The sequence below is a fragment of the Pleuronectes platessa genome, chromosome 10 (genome assembly GCF_947347685.1).
Source record: "Pleuronectes platessa chromosome 10, fPlePla1.1, whole genome shotgun sequence".
In the NCBI taxonomy this organism is placed as follows: domain Eukaryota; kingdom Metazoa; phylum Chordata; class Actinopteri; order Pleuronectiformes; family Pleuronectidae; genus Pleuronectes; species Pleuronectes platessa.
This window is the reverse complement of record NC_070635.1, coordinates 771,555-786,780: the sequence shown is the minus strand read 5'-3', so window position 1 is coordinate 786,780 and position 15,226 is coordinate 771,555. Positions and strand designations below refer to the sequence as shown.

The window sequence follows — 15,226 nt, the reverse complement described above, 5'->3', positions numbered from 1 at the left end:
TGTTGTGTTGTTGTCCTTTATGTCGGCCTCCTGATCAGGAAGTGAACTGAGCTCAATGGAACTGTTTTTGATTTATAAAGTTCTTCCTTATTGGGTTTGTTGCTGCAGGGTTTTCAATGAGTTGAGTTTTTCAGTTTCTTTCTGCAGCCGGTGGAGGAAACAGCTGGAGCTGACGAGGGGTCAAAGTTCAGCAGAGCAGGAAGCTTAACCTGCAGCTTGTGACTCTTATCACAGAGCAACATGGAGGTGTGAAGCAGCTGAGATCAAATGATTGAAGCTCTGGAACAGACTATCACCTGGACGAGGGGATGAACTGCTTGGATTTTGATGGTCAAAGGTCAAATGTCATGGTCGTTGTGACCTCAGAGAAGCGCTTCTCCTTTTTGTTTTAAATTTAACACAAATATTTTAAAAAATGGTAATATTGGTGGACGAAGGTCAAAGGTCAATCTGTCTCTAGGGGCACATTCACTGAGACGACGCGTCGGCCATCTTGCACAGTCAGAGTCTGTGCAGTAGTCCAGTATCGCCCGCCCATAAATACTCTCCACCAATCAGGAGTCAGTCTCAGCTGTCAATCATGACGTCTCAGTTTTTATATCATCAAATAACTGATGAAAACCAAACTGTTCAGAATCACCAGTGAGATGAGATCGACCTGAGAGACAGAAAACGTTTATTAGACGTTTTAGTTGCTTCGTGTCCGTCTGCTAACATGGAGGAGGTTTAGGACCTGTCCTGCAGCCAGCCACCAGGGGGCGATCCATCTGATTCCACTTCAGTGTGCATCATGTTCATGTCATTGATGTTGAAGCTGACATAACAATAACTTTCTCTCATCAGGTCCTGATGTCAGCTTGTTATCACACACACACACTCAGACTCAAGCCGTTCATATGTTACACTGTCCCTCTGCTGCTGCCGTGTGATTGGTGCCTGGCTCTGATTGGACGTCAGCTCCTGATCTTTGCCGCAGGGCGTGGTCTTCGCAGCAGAAACCCGAGCCCGATCGATGCGTCCACAGAACAGACGACAGCTTGGCGCTGTAAACGGATCTGCCCCGAGGACACGGTGGAAAAGTGGGCAGCCGTGAATGATGCTGCAGATTTACACTGAGTGTCCATTTTTATTGAGAGACAAAAACACACGTCATGGAGGGTCTGAGATAATTCATCATCAGGATCAACAACACGTTTAAAAGTCACACAAACACTTTAACATTTGAATCCTTTTAAATTCTTTATTTACAATAAAAGATGCTGGAGTGTTTCCCTCAAACTGAATCTGCTCAGTTCTCTGCTCGGCTGGACGAGGTTCATAAAGCGAGTCGTGTCTCTGATGTTTTGGTATCAGAGTCATAAATCCACCTCAGTCTGGTGGTTCCTGTGTGCGGAGGCGTGTCCGTGTGGAAACCAGTTTAAAGCAACAACAAACCTCTCTCTCCGGTTCCCACAGAGAAATAAAACCTCCCGACAGGACATTTATTAACAGAGGTCAGGAAGCTGCCACCTTATATGGAAACCACAGTGCACCTATCAGATCTGTAGGTATTTCCTGCCAAACACACTCGGGCTAATTTTACTTTGTGTCTCCTCAATCAAATATTGGGGTCGGGTGACGACCTTCATGATATCAGCAAGTTTCAGAAAGAAAAATAATAATGATGTAGTGTTCTAGGAAAGCCAAAGAAATTCTGAGCAGCAGTGATCATGGAGTGGAGGCGTGGTATCAAGGGCCTCTCGACCAATCAGGAGTCAGTCTCGGCTGTCATCATGACGTCTCAGCCTGTTTTCATATCATCAAATAACTGATTCAAACCAAACTGATCAGAAACGTGAACAAACATCAGAGAGATGAGATCGACCTGAAGTGACAGAAACGTCTTTGACATTAATTTAACGTTTACTTAGATTTTTTTTTAAAGTTATGTCCGTGTTCCATCTGCTCACATGGAGGAGGAGGGGTTTATGACCTGTACTGTAACCAGACACCAGGGGGCGTCCCAGATGCTTTGACTTTCTTACAAGTGGCTCCGGGGCCTCGTGACTCAGTTTTGAATCAGCTGATCCAACAGATTCTTTGATTCAGGAAAACGTACCAGATATGAAAACCTGTGAAGCGGAGCTGAGTCCGTGTTTAGGGGTTCTAGGGATCCAGATGAAGCAGAGATGTGAACATGGATCAGAAGACCTCATCTTGAAATGGCACTTTGCTCAGAAGAGAGAAAAACAATCACCAATTTCAAACTGCATTCAAGTTTTCATTTAAACAAACCTGATTGGTTCTAATTATTCTGGAAATAAATTGTTGAAACCTAACTGGATCTCAAACATCACGCTCTCCGTTCTCCTGCGGCTCCTGGCTCCTCCACCGGGGGGGGGGGGGGGGTGATGTCAGGCCCGATCATCCTGAACAAATCTCCCCACATGGCCGTGCCCCCCCGCTCTTTCCCTCTTCCTCGCCACCGTGCCCGTCCATCTGGCTGTAGTTAAAGATTAATCCAGTGGAATCTCAGAGGAGAAGCGTGGCCCCTGTGGGATCTGCTGGTCTGATGAGCGAGTGGATCCAGCTCCTCAGGGCGTCTGGTTCCAACACAGGTTTCACTCTGATCCTCGAACCTTCAGATCCTCACAGATTCTCAGTGACCAGGTTGAAAACTAAAGGGAACGTGGCCTGAAGCTCCTGAAGCTCCTGAAGCTCCTGAAGCTCCTGAAGCTCCTGAGGCTCCTGAAGCTCCTGAAGCTCTTGAAGCTCCTGAAGCTCCTGAAGCTCCTGAGGCTCTTGAGGCTCCTGAAGCTCCTGAAGCTCTGGAAGCTCCTGAAGCTCCTGAAGCTCCTGAAGCTCCTGAAGCTCCTGAAGCTCTTGAAGCTCCTGAAGCTCTTGAAGCTCCTGAGGCTCCTGAAGCTCCTCAAGCTCCTCAAGCTCCTCAAGCTCCTGAAGCTCCTGAAGCTCCTGCAGCTGCTGAAGCTCCTGAAGCTCCTGCAGCTGCTGAAGCTCCTGAAGCTCCTGAAGCTCCTGAAGCTCTTGAAGCTCCTGAAGCTCCTGAAGCTCCTGAAGCTCTGGAAGCTCCTGAAGCTCCTGAAGCTCCTGAAGCTCCTGAAGCTCTTGAAGCTCCTGAAGCTCCTGAAGCTACTGAAGCTCCTGAAGCTCCTGAAGCTCCTGAAGCTCCTGCAGCTGCTGAAGCTCCTGAAGCTCCTGCAGCTGCTGAAGCTCCTGAAGCTCCTGCAGCTGCTGAAGCTCCTGAAGCTCCTGAAGCTCCTGAAGCTCTTGAAGCTCCTGAAGCTCCTGAAGCTCCTGAAGCTCTGGAAGCTCCTGAAGCTCCTGAAGCTCCTGAAGCTCTTGAAGCTCCTGAAGCTACTGAAGCTCCTGAAGCTCCTGAAGCTCCTGAAGCTCCTGAAGCTCCTGCAGCTGCTGAAGCTCCTGAAGCTCCTGCAGCTGCTGAAGCTCCTGAAGCTCCTGAAGCTCCTGCAGCTGCTGAAGCTCCTGAAGCTCCTGCAGCTGCTGAAGCTCCTGAAGCTCCTGCAGCTGCTGAAGCTCCTGAAGCTCCTGAAGCTCCTGAAGCTCCTGCAGCTGCTGAAGCTCCTGAAGCTCCTGAAGCTCCTGCAGCTGCTGAAGCTCCTGAAGCTCCTGCAGCTGCTGAAGCTCCTGAAGCTCCTGAGGCTCCTGCAGCTACTGAAGCTCCTGAAGCTCCTGAAGCTCCTGAAGCTCCTGAGGCTCCTGCAGCTACTGAAGCTCCTGAAGCTCCTGCCTGAGGAACTGATTCTGTCTGAAGTCGAACACGTCCTGAAGCTTGAACTTGTTTTAATCGGATTTCTGACTCTTTTCTAGAGTCGGAACAAAGTTCAGCTTCGTTGTTTGTCCTTCATTAGAAATCTGTCTGAAAGTCATTTTACCAGTGAGATTCAAATACCATCAACGTGTGTCAGTTGATTTATTACTATGTTTAAGTCCAGTTTAATTATGACTTATAATTCATCACCATTCTGACCAGTTCAAACTCAACGTATAGGAACTGGAGGTGAATTCAAGATTAAACACAAATGATGACTCGTCTGCATGAAACAGGATCTTCCATCATAATCAGGTGTGTGTGTGTGTGTGTGTGTGTGTGTGTGTGTGTGTGTGTGTGTGTGTGTGTGTGTGTGTGTGTGTGTGTGTGTGTGTGTGTGTGTGTGTGTGTGTGTGTGTGTGTGTGTGTGTGTGTGTGTGTCGAGCTGCAGGGGGGGGGCCCCTCTGGTACCCTGAGCGTCAGACCGCACACGTCAGAGTTAACAGTGCAATTTAATCCCCCCACCCCACCCCCCCCCCCCCCAGCTTCAGCCTCGGCCCATTAGCTCCTCTGAGGACGCTCGGCCGCAGGCGAGAGACAGAATGTCCTCAACTCGGACCGACCTGCAGGAGGAGCCGTCCAAACCCCATCTGCTTCTCTTCATCTGCAGCTCGGCCCCCTCGGCCCCCCCCTCGGCCCCCCCCTCGGCCCCCCCCGGGGCCTCACAGGGGCCCTGCTCTCACACAGATTTATTGTAGGATTATTACAAACACACAGAGCGTGTCGGAGGTGACACGTTGCTCTCAGACATGAGTCCGTGCAGAGTTCAAGCTGTTTACTGTTCATAACTCGACCAAATAAAGAAAGGAATGTTCTGAATCTGCATAACGACACCTGCAGCGTCGGCCATGTTGAATCTCCAGTGGCTCCGCTTCAATTAGACTCAAAGCCCGGCTCAGCAACAGGTCTTTATTTGGCTTGTGGAGCCGAGTGGGTCAAACACAGGTTGGACGTTGAAGTGTAAACTTGATAAGAAGCAGTGACACGATGTTGTGTTGTTGTGTTTTCTCTCTTCAATGTGTTTGCTCTTCACCTCCTGAGGGAAACGTCTTCAGCTGCTGAACGCTCCACCATGTTCTCTGAACCAGGCTCATCCTGGTTCTGCTTCTTCTGTTGGGTTCTCCAGCTGAATGTCACAGTGCAACAGCTCTGACCCGTGGTGTGAAGCCTGCGGCTGGTTCATCTGATCAGACTCACGTCACATGATCAGTGTTCACGCTCCAGGTCATCTCTGGAGTCAGGAAGTGTGCAGGGGTCAGAGGTCGGGGGCGGGGGTGTGTTCCAGGCTCCTCCTGTAGAACATCTTCTCTGCTCTTCCTGGTGATGACTGTTTGAACTCTGACCTGTGAAACACTGTCGACCTGACGCATCAATAACAAAGAGAAGGAAGAGAAGCGTCTCCCTTCTTCTTCGTCTGCTGCTCTCGGATCAGTATCCGTCAACATTGATTCATTTGAATCTCAAACGAGCAGATGAGAGTTTCACAGCTTCGAATGAAGGAATGAACTAAAGAATGAGTTTCTAAAGCCTCTCTGTGAATCTGCTTTGCACCGACAAATTAAAATAATATTTTGTATGCACGTTCTTTTATATAGCAAGGGTGTCGCTAGTTGTTGGTTGAGATGAAGCATCATACATTTAAAAACGTTTTGCTCTCGTTGCTCGCTGCCGCCATCATCTCTATGAAAACCAGCGAATCTCAATGATCCTGGGACACGTTGGACAGAAGGATCCAAACGGAGGAAGTGCCCCTGAATGAGGACACTAAATTATTCATTTCCCTTTAGACTACCTTTAACCTCATGAACTAAAGTGTGTGTGTGTGTGTGTGTGTGTGTGTGTGTGGCTGTGTGTGTTTGTGTGTGTGTGCTCGTGCTCTAGCGTGTGTGTGTATAGAACATGAATTGAGTGAGAGGGTTCAGAGTATTTTTAGTTCAGGATTTTCTCCTCTGTGGCCTCAGGGAGTTTCTAGCAGAGTTTTTGGAGCTGGGATCGATGGAAGAAGCTTTGAGCCCCGTGTGGCTCCGGTGGTTTCACGTTCACTTCCTGCTCAGAGGTTATTACAGTGAGGAACAATAGAGGCTGGGGGACGGGGTCGGCCCGAGGAATGTCCTCACGACTCCCGAGACTTCCTGAGGCTCCCACACCGAGATCAGGTCCGAGAGGAAGCAGGAGACTGTGGACGCTCCGAGTCTCAAGCTCTCAGCTGAGGTTCAGGTTTTCAAGAATGCTCAGAAGGAATGAATCTAATATTTGTCAGACATGTAAAGAAAACATCCGGCTCTAAAAAGTTCAGAATCAGAGGTGGACAATATATCCTGATCTCGCCAGAGACTAATTTAAGTTTAATTTATTTATTTGTTTGCTTTACAACGGCTCTTTTCTCATTATATTGCCTTTTAAAACCTACATTTGTACAATTGTTTTTGGATTGTTCTGGATATTGAAATGACAAAATCACTTCTCTTTGAAAACTGCTTGAAAAAGAATAATTTTAATCTGAATTCCACTAATTATTCATAAATTCACTCGTGTGTTTTTAAGACTCAAGTATCTTCATCACAAGAACAAAGTATCAACTCTTGTTTTACAAATGTACAGAGTGGGAGTGACCTGCTGGCGTCTTTCTGACGATCAATAACTCTATAACATATTGATTTGTCGGCCGGTGCAGAGTCTCGATGGGTTTCTCCTCCCCCCCCCCCCCCCGCCTCTGGAGCGAGCTCCAACTGAGAGTTCAACAACGTTGCTCCTGATTGGATGTAGAGATTTGGATTTGAGCTCGATTCTAAAGTAGAAACAACAGTTTGACGTCTCGCTGATCTGAAGCCTGCTTCACATTCTGTTCAGCGCCATCTTGGTTGTTTAAAGCTTCAGTAACCATATTTGGAGGAGTTGGGGGGGTGGAGCCTCACTGATAGCTTGAGGACACACCCACCTACACCTGCACCAATTGGACAGTAGTAGCTGTCAATCACACTGGGGTATCCACCCCCCAATACATCCGGTGCTTCATGGTCTATTTGACTCGAAATGATCATAATTCACTAAATGAACATTAACTGTGTAAAGTGAGAAGTAGAGTCACTTCTATAGAAACTACCAGTGGAGTCGCCCCCTGCTGGTCATGACACAGAGTGGCAGAATACCCCCCCCCTCAGCTTTGTTCACAGCTGGAGCCCTGACTCAGCGTCTCTCCTCTCACAGTGATGTTCGTCTGCTGCTCGCCCGATGTCTTCAGGAAGCTGATGGTTCAGTTCCGTCGTGCTGACCTCCCCCACGAGCAGTACGTCTTCTTCTACATCGACGTGTTCGGAGACAGTTTGAACCTGAAGGACAGACGGCCGTGGGCCCGCGGGGACGAGGACGACCCCGTGGCCAGGGACGCTTTCCAGGTGCAGTGTTTATTTTCACTGACTGTATATGAAGATGATCAGTGACTGTATATAACAGCTCATGAATCATACGGTTTAAGCCCCTCCCCCTCCAAGAGATCACTATATGAAATCTGTAGCTTTGAAAGAGACGTAATCTGTCTTCATGTGTATAAGTTTAATTATTGTTATGCAGTAGTTGTTCAATGTATTCACTAATGTATGTTATTTGAACTCGTCCTCTTCCTGGTGTCAGAGTGTGAAGATTCTGACGTATCGAGAGCCTCAGAATCCAGAGTACAGAGAGTTCGTCCACAACCTGAAGACAGACGCCATCCAGATGTTCAACTACACCATCGAGGACACGCTGGTGAGTCCATGCTACACACACAGGGAGTCTTAGAATGTCTTCTTCTGTTCTCTGAGTGTTTTGACTCTTGACATCATTTATTGGACTAAATTCTTAAATGTCTTTTCAGTATATCATTGTCACAGTTCAGATGAATCTGGATCCGTCTCCATGTGGACACGTCTCCGTCCTCCGGCCCAGCTGCTGGTGGACGGAGACGTGATTATCAGAGTCAAACGCTTCAATCTGAAGAAGCTCATTTAGTCCTGATGTCACTTCATCTGCTGCCATGTTGACATATCACACTCAAAAACCATGTACACTTTACAAATACATTAAATCATTATTAACAACATATTAAATTATTATCAAATCAATCAGATTTTGCCTCATAATCCCAGTTTGTCTCACAGATGTTAACAAGGATCAACTTCCTGTTCTTAACTCAACAAGAGTCCAACAGAAACTTAGTGATCAGTGAATGAAGCTCAGTCCCATGTGAGGATCCTCTCCCAGGACACACACATGCTGATGGAACTGAACACAACAACACAACAACAGGATTCACTACATGAGAAGAACCAGTTTGTGACTTCATGTTTAAAGTGTTTCTACATCACGTCTGATGGAGATGAAGACATGTTGATCACATCCCATCATCACAATCTCTGGTCCAGATTAGATCCGTGTTCTGTTCACATCCCATCATCAACTCATCTCATCAAACAGTTACTTTACTTTTAATGCTGCAAGAACCGAATAGTTCAGTGTTTTCAGAATCAGATTCACCAACCACACCGTCTGTGTGTGTTTGTTTGTGTGGTGTGTGTCGTGTGAGAGTGTGTGTGTGTGTGTTCTGTGTGTGTGTGTGCATGTGTGTGTGCGTGTGTGTGTGTGTGTGTGTGTGTGTGTGTGTGTGTGTGAGTGATGGCAGATTGTCTGGCAGCTCTGTGAATGCAGTTAATCATCAGCAGATGGATGTAATGAAGTTAAACCATTCAGACACACACACACACACACACACACACACACACACACACACACTGACCCTGAAGGGGCAGTAGTGACGTGAGGTGTAATGATGGAGGTTTTGTCACTAGTAACTACATGTGAGTGGACATCTTGTAAATCTAAGCCCTGTGTTTGTAGTGATGATTCACGAAGCTTGGTTCAAATCCCAGATCTCCTCCCTGAGCTGCTGTGACAGGAAGTGGTTCGGAAGCTGTTCCGGGTGTGAGGTGTCACACTCCAGATGTTTTTCACCTGTGGATCAACGTCCTCATGTCGAAGTCTTTACAGGGAACGAGAGTGAAAACCCACCGAAGTGATCGTGAGAGCGAAGGAGGAGAAACTAGAGAATGGAACCCAGCCTCCTCTGTGCTCCTGTCTTCCAGATGAACATCATCGCTGGAGGTTTCTACGACGGCCTGATGCTCTACACTCGAGCTCTGAACGAGAGCTTGTCTGCGTCCGGCGCTCGTCCTCCGGGGACAGACGTCACCAAGAGGATGTGGAATCGAACGTACCACGGTCAGTTCACTGTCATTGTGATTCATCATCACAGAGGTGTGTGTGTGTGTGTGTGGGGGGGGGGGGGGGTCACGATCACCTCTCGTGTTCACGCTGACGCTGCTGCAACATGTTAACACACAACAGTCTGGACTAAATGTGTGTGAGTGAAGCGGCTCTGGTTGAAGAGGCTAACATCTGCAGGATGGTGATTAGAGCCTGAACATCTGGATCTTCATCCAGAGCCTTGAGATCCTGGACGTTGTGGTGGAACTCGTGGTGGAGCTCATATCTGGAGCAGCTGAGGCTGATGCAACGCTTCAAGAATGTACAGTGAGTTCTGATATCAGCTTGGCAGGAAATCAAAACCCGTTAGAACCACAGACGCTGTTAACCCGAGTGACTCACAGCTGGAGTCAGTGATTCAGAAAACACATGCCCCTCCCCTTTCTGCTCCTCCACAGGCTCCTCCCTCACGTTCAGGAATCCTCCAGCGCAAACTGTGTTTAAACACGGTTCAGTTAGTTTCCTCAGTTTTTTCTAGTTTTCTTGTTTCTTGGCTGATTCCTCAGGAGAAAAAGATCTTTTCCATGTTGCAGATGTTTTGTTCAGAAGTTGGTGATTAATAATCTTCATGGAGCTCGTTACACTGAGGACTTCTACAGAGATTCATGCATCATTCTTACTTCAGGAAGTTTGGGTTTTATCTTCACTGACCTAAACCAGACACCCTTTTCTGCTGTCCGAGGAATCGCTGAAGAAGAAGAAGAAGAAGAAGAAGAAGAAGAAGAAGAAGAAGAAGAAGAAGAAGAAGAAGAAGAAGAAGCTGCGATTCAGAAAACACAAACCAAATGATGTCAGCTCCTCCCCCATAGAAACAAATCTTTCAAACGAATCTTTCATTCTTTGAAAAAACACTTTGTCCGATCATTAGTTTATAAAAAACTGCTTCCCTCAGCTACTTCTGCCTGCTCTTTCACAATAAAAGCACGAGATAGAATGAGTTGTCTCGTTCGGCTGCGGCTGCGACTTCCTCACTGCTCCACTAACTTATCAAAGTACAGAAGTAAAGCATTCAGGACGTTCTGTCTGATGGGAAAAGACTCATCGTGTTTATATTTTACATTCAAACTGATCTCTGGACAGTTTTGCTCGATTTGAAGTTGGATCTGGTTTCATCTTTCAGGCAGAACAGCTGATTCTGCTGAAACTTCTCATCACATCTCGTCACGACCAAATTCTGATCTGATTATTTTATTTCGATATATATATATAACCTTTTATGAATCATCAAAAATGAGTTTATAAAGAGTTTCTTACACATATAAAACAAACACACACACAGGTCGATGTTAAAGGAAACTGTAAACTCACAAAAGGTTTATGTCTAAGTCAAGCTTTTACACATTTATAATGAAGGTCAATGGTCAGCTTGACTGTGACATCATCATGTTCTACAGTAGAACACACTGGTAGCTTGTGTTACTCTGGGCTCGCAGTGTCATGTCTGTGAATATCAATGAGCTGAGGGTGAATTCGTTTTGGAGGAAACTTTGCTGTCGGGAAGCAAAAGGATTCAAAATCAACATTTTACCTCCAGAGCAAAAACCTGCTGATATGAATGAAAAGGTGTTAAACTGGGAACGATCATGGGTTTGGTTTGTTCTTTCCTTTTGGGGGAGAAGCAGATGTTTCCTCTCGGTTGCTCCTCTGGATCCTGGAGAGGAAACGCTGAGGGAAAGCGAAGGCCAGAGCTCGACCTCCTCGGACGGCTCAGCTCGCTGGTTTCTCTGGTTTCTCTGGTTTCTCTGGTTTGTCTGGAAGGAGATGTCTCAGGAATCATTTCCACGTTGTCTATTAATAAGTTGCAGGCGGGAGACACGTGGCCCCGTCTGAGAACAGGAAGAATAAATATAGGTTATATATAAAACTGTGGGACAATGCTAAAGATAAAACAGAAAAACAAACATCGGCCATAAAACAATTATTGTTTAACCTCTGTGACCCTGATGGTGTTGATCAATGATGCTGTTGATCAATTCCTGAAAGAAATTCATAAATATTAGTCAACTATCTGCAGAATGTTTAAAGTCTGTACATACAGTGATGGATTAATATTCGTATTATCATCATAACTGAACCGAGAAGAAAGAAAGAAACTTTGATCCTCTGGGCAATGAAAACCACATCAATAAATTATGCAATATAACTTCTTCAAAACAAGTTTATCAATAAATTGTTGTGCAAGCACAGTGAGAAAGTTCAAGGGTCAGAATATCCTTGTTAATGACGCATACACAAGATGGCTGCTTTGTGTATCCTCGTCCGTTCTGTGAGAGGAGTGTTCACGTCCTCAGAATCAGAACAGTGAGTTCTGAACACGAGCTGTGACCTCGTGTCTGCACAAATCCAGAAGTGGCAGAAAGAGTCAAAGATAGGAGTGTGGAGAAAGTAGCCCCCTACTGGAATGTTGCAGTAACACGTGGAGGAGGCGTCACAAGTACGTGAACCATAATGTTCACAACGCAGCCTACGTGCTTAGAGTTGTCAAATAGTAAATTATCAGATTGAAATGTTTGTGATTCTCTGTTCGTAAAGACGAGTTTAAAACCACAACCTTCACTCAGGAGCAAGAAATGTTACATGTATTCGATTTGACTGGTTGATCCTGATATGATGTCGTGTTGGACCTTGTTTTCGGTTGGTGTTCTGGTGACCGTATGGTGTGAGACCAGTTGTTTGTTGTGGGAACGAGCGTCAGAGTCGAGTTCAGCTTCATTTGACGAATGACACGAAACTCCATCGACTTCCTCACAAAGCACACAAAGCACCAGCTGACGGAGCAGAGGCTCAGTGTGCTCTCTCTTCGGTTCTCCTCCGTCAGGTCAGACTCGTTTGTCCTCAGCCAGTGAACCTGGTCTGCCTCCTCGTCCATGTTTGTTTCTCCAGGTCCAGGTTTATTTTGAAGGGCTGCTGGCTCAGAGGTCATCAGGGTTGTACTTTGGGGTCAGATGTCTTCACGCAGGTTATTTGTTTAGCTCTTTCAAACCCCCCCCCCCCCCCCCCCGCCACCACCTCTTTGTTTTTCCTTGCATCCATCCTCCATTAACGTCACTGCTGTCATCGCCCTCTGTGACCTCGGCCGTGGCCACAAACTGTCGAGAGCTGGAGGAGAGAAATAACAAAGTGTTTCAGATCGTCCCTTCCTCTTGTCCTCCACCTCAAAGATTTGATTCATGGTCCCCAGAGGACAGGATGATGATGCTTTTATAGTAAAACTCCATATGTTCAGAACAACTCCTCAGAAAACGGCAACAAACATGTCGACAGTGGAGGAGGTTGTGATAACGATCCTCGTAGACAGAGATGTAGCTTCACTGCCCCTCCACCATTTCCCGTGGTGCTGCTCCATTCGTCTGTTTCCTCCATATCCGAAAAGCTTTTGATCCGTTTCCGTATCTAATGTTGAGCCTAATGAGCCTCAGGTCAGCAGAGGCCCTGTCTGCTGACAGCTGCATTCCCATCACGGGAAGCTCAGACCAACAAATGAAGCTGTCGACAGTAAATCACTCTACGGGTGTTTAATGGCACACTGGCAGGATTTCTCTTGGTGCTGCAGGTGCAGAGACTTTAATCTGTCAAGTTAAAGAAACATAGAAAATATCCCCACCAGTACAGATCCACTTCCTGCTGATCCATCCAGAAACGAAACAGAAATACCCTGGATACGAATTTTGCACATTTGGAGGCGGAGTCTGCGTAGCAGCGATCGGGAGAGGGAGCGGCTGGAGCAACGCCCCGCCCCTCGACCAATCACAAGCCCAACACAATCAGAAGCGCTAAATGAATGTGTGCATGAATCTGACTCGTAGTGTAAACTGAAGTGCGTCAGTCGACCAAATACTGTCGTGAAACCGTCTGTTGAGTTGATGAATGATTGTTGATCAAAGTTCCCGTGTCTGACGTGAGACTTTATAACGTGAACCCAGTGAAACAGCTCGTCTCGTTATCAGGCTGTAAACTCTCAACTCAAACTGAACTGTGTCAGGGTCGTTAAATCCTCAGCCCGGAGCCATGTGACCATTTACCACTTCCTGTTGGAGCCTGAGTCATGTGACCCATCCTGAGTCATGTGACCCAGCCTGAGTCATGTGACCCAGGATTCATGAACGTGTTTCTCTCTCCTGTCACTTCATCTCATGTCTGTCACTCAATCACACCAACGTCCCCCCCCCCCCCCCCCCCAGGCTTTCCCTTTTCTTACAGTCGCCTCTGATCCGTCTCTTCTGGTTTTCGAACCAGATCTGATCCTCCTCATCTCATTGTCAGAAGCCCCTGTGAGTTGGCCAAGGAGACCCCTAAAATAGCCTGGAAATCGAATCTTGTGAAACCAGAGCTTCGTCGCACCGTCCAGCTGCAGCTCTGGAGGTTTGTCCTCCGTCCTGTGCTCCTCCGTCAGGACACTGTCTGTTAGCATCAGTCAGCCCCAGCTGAGGTGACACACAGCGCCCTCTGGTGACAGTTTACCTGTAAACACAGGTTTTCCCCTGTAGCTGACCTGTAGATCACATACAGGCCATAACTGAGGACCTGCATACGTCCAATATTACATTAAACTTGAGATTTCAGGTCTCGGGAAACATGAAATTCTAACACTGACTCCATATGAGCACCAGCCCTACAGGCTCTGGACCAATCGGGAGTCAGTCTCAGCTGTCAATCATGACGTCTCAGCTTGTTTTTAAATTTGACTGACTCTCTTTATTGATCTGGACTGATCTTCTTTGTGTCCCCACAACAGGAGCAATAGCTGGATCACACACTGAAGCTCCTACGTGAGGTTGTGTGTTCGTGCCTCCTGCTGCTGCTCTGTGTTGTTGTGTGATTAAAGAGCACACATGTTGTAATGAGGTTTGTGTGTGATTTATGATCCTCGGCCAGGAGGAGCCTGGTGACCACAGGAGGAGCCTGGTGACCACAGGAGGAAGACCACCTGATGCTGTTGTGTTTGTTAGAGACTTCAGTTCTGTTTGCTCAGTGAATAATGTGGAGTCACTGTTTGCTCTTAGAGAATAAATGAATTAATCACACTCGATAAATTCCGCAGCCTTTAGAGTCCGGCCGCTCACACATCACACATCACACTCTCTGCTCTGAGGACAAGGATCATAATTCACGTTTGTCCTCTCAGGACTTTGTCTGCACGTTGAGATCTGAGGACAGAAGCTGCTGAAGCAACAGAGCGTCTGCTCATTAGTTAATGGAGCGGAAGCGTCCGCCAGAGGAACTGTAATCTGATCTGGGTCCAGCCTCTCTCCCACTGCACATGTCCCATTCGTCATGGATAATATCTCAGATGAAATCATATTACTCTGCCTCCCCCCCGTCTTTCTCTCCCACTCATTCATTCCTTCTCCTTCACACACACTCATTCTCTCTCTTTGTATATATATAAATACTGTGGCCTCTTGCCCTCTTTTAAATATGAATACACATAAATGAGGATCATTTCCTGAGCATCACAGGTTCAGACGAAGAAGGTGAAATTAATCTTCAACAGACACGCGGCTCAAATCTTAATTTCATACGATAAAATTAATTTTGATTTCAAATAAGTATAAATAAAATGACCTCTTGCAGGTTTATCCCTCTACCGACCAGTAAAGTGTCAGACATTCATTAACTCATTCAAGGTCACTGTGACCTTTGACCTCTGAAATCTAATCGGTTCATCTTTGAGTGACAACTGGTCAAAATATGAAGAAATTCATGTTTCACTTTTACACAGATTCAGATTTCTGTGTTCACAGCTTTATTTTTTCATAATTTTTCAAATATCATATTTTTATTTAATAAAATACATTATTTTATTAACGAATGACACACACACACACACACACACACACACACTCACACAGCAACATAAGCAAACATACACACACTCATTCCTGGAAAGCTCTGCCTCATACCAGGAACAAATAAAACAAATGTGTGTGTGTGTTTGTGTGTGTGTGTGTATGTGTGTGTGTGTGTGTGTGTGTGTGTGTTTGTGTGTGTGTGTGTGTGTGTGTGTGTGTGTGTGTGTGTGTGTGTGTGTGTGTGTGTGTGTGTGTGTGTGTGTGTGTGTGAGTAATAAGCTCTCAGCACTCCCTCTGCCATAAAGAC

At 46.5% G+C, this 15,226-nt stretch overlaps 2 protein-coding genes across 2 annotated transcripts in view; both read left to right on the top strand.

Annotated features, from left to right (window-relative positions):
- LOC128449144 (cyclic AMP-responsive element-binding protein 3-like protein 4) overlaps positions 1-1,116 on the top strand; it is a 4,487-nt gene extending 3,371 nt beyond the window's left edge. The window contains exon 4 of the mRNA XM_053432191.1: positions 977-1,116. Coding sequence (XP_053288166.1) covers positions 977-1,116 — 140 coding nt within the window. The remainder of the gene's footprint in view (positions 1-976) is intronic.
- A 5,920-nt stretch (positions 1,117-7,036) lies between these two features.
- The window catches only part of LOC128449985 (atrial natriuretic peptide receptor 1-like), a gene marked incomplete at its 5' end in the record, with an annotated part of 12,863 nt that continues 4,673 nt past the window's right edge, over positions 7,037-15,226 (top strand). Inside the window, 3 exon segments of the mRNA XM_053433375.1 lie at positions 7,037-7,224; positions 7,460-7,573; positions 8,947-9,082. Of these exon segments, the coding sequence (XP_053289350.1) occupies positions 7,037-7,224; positions 7,460-7,573; positions 8,947-9,082 (438 nt within the window).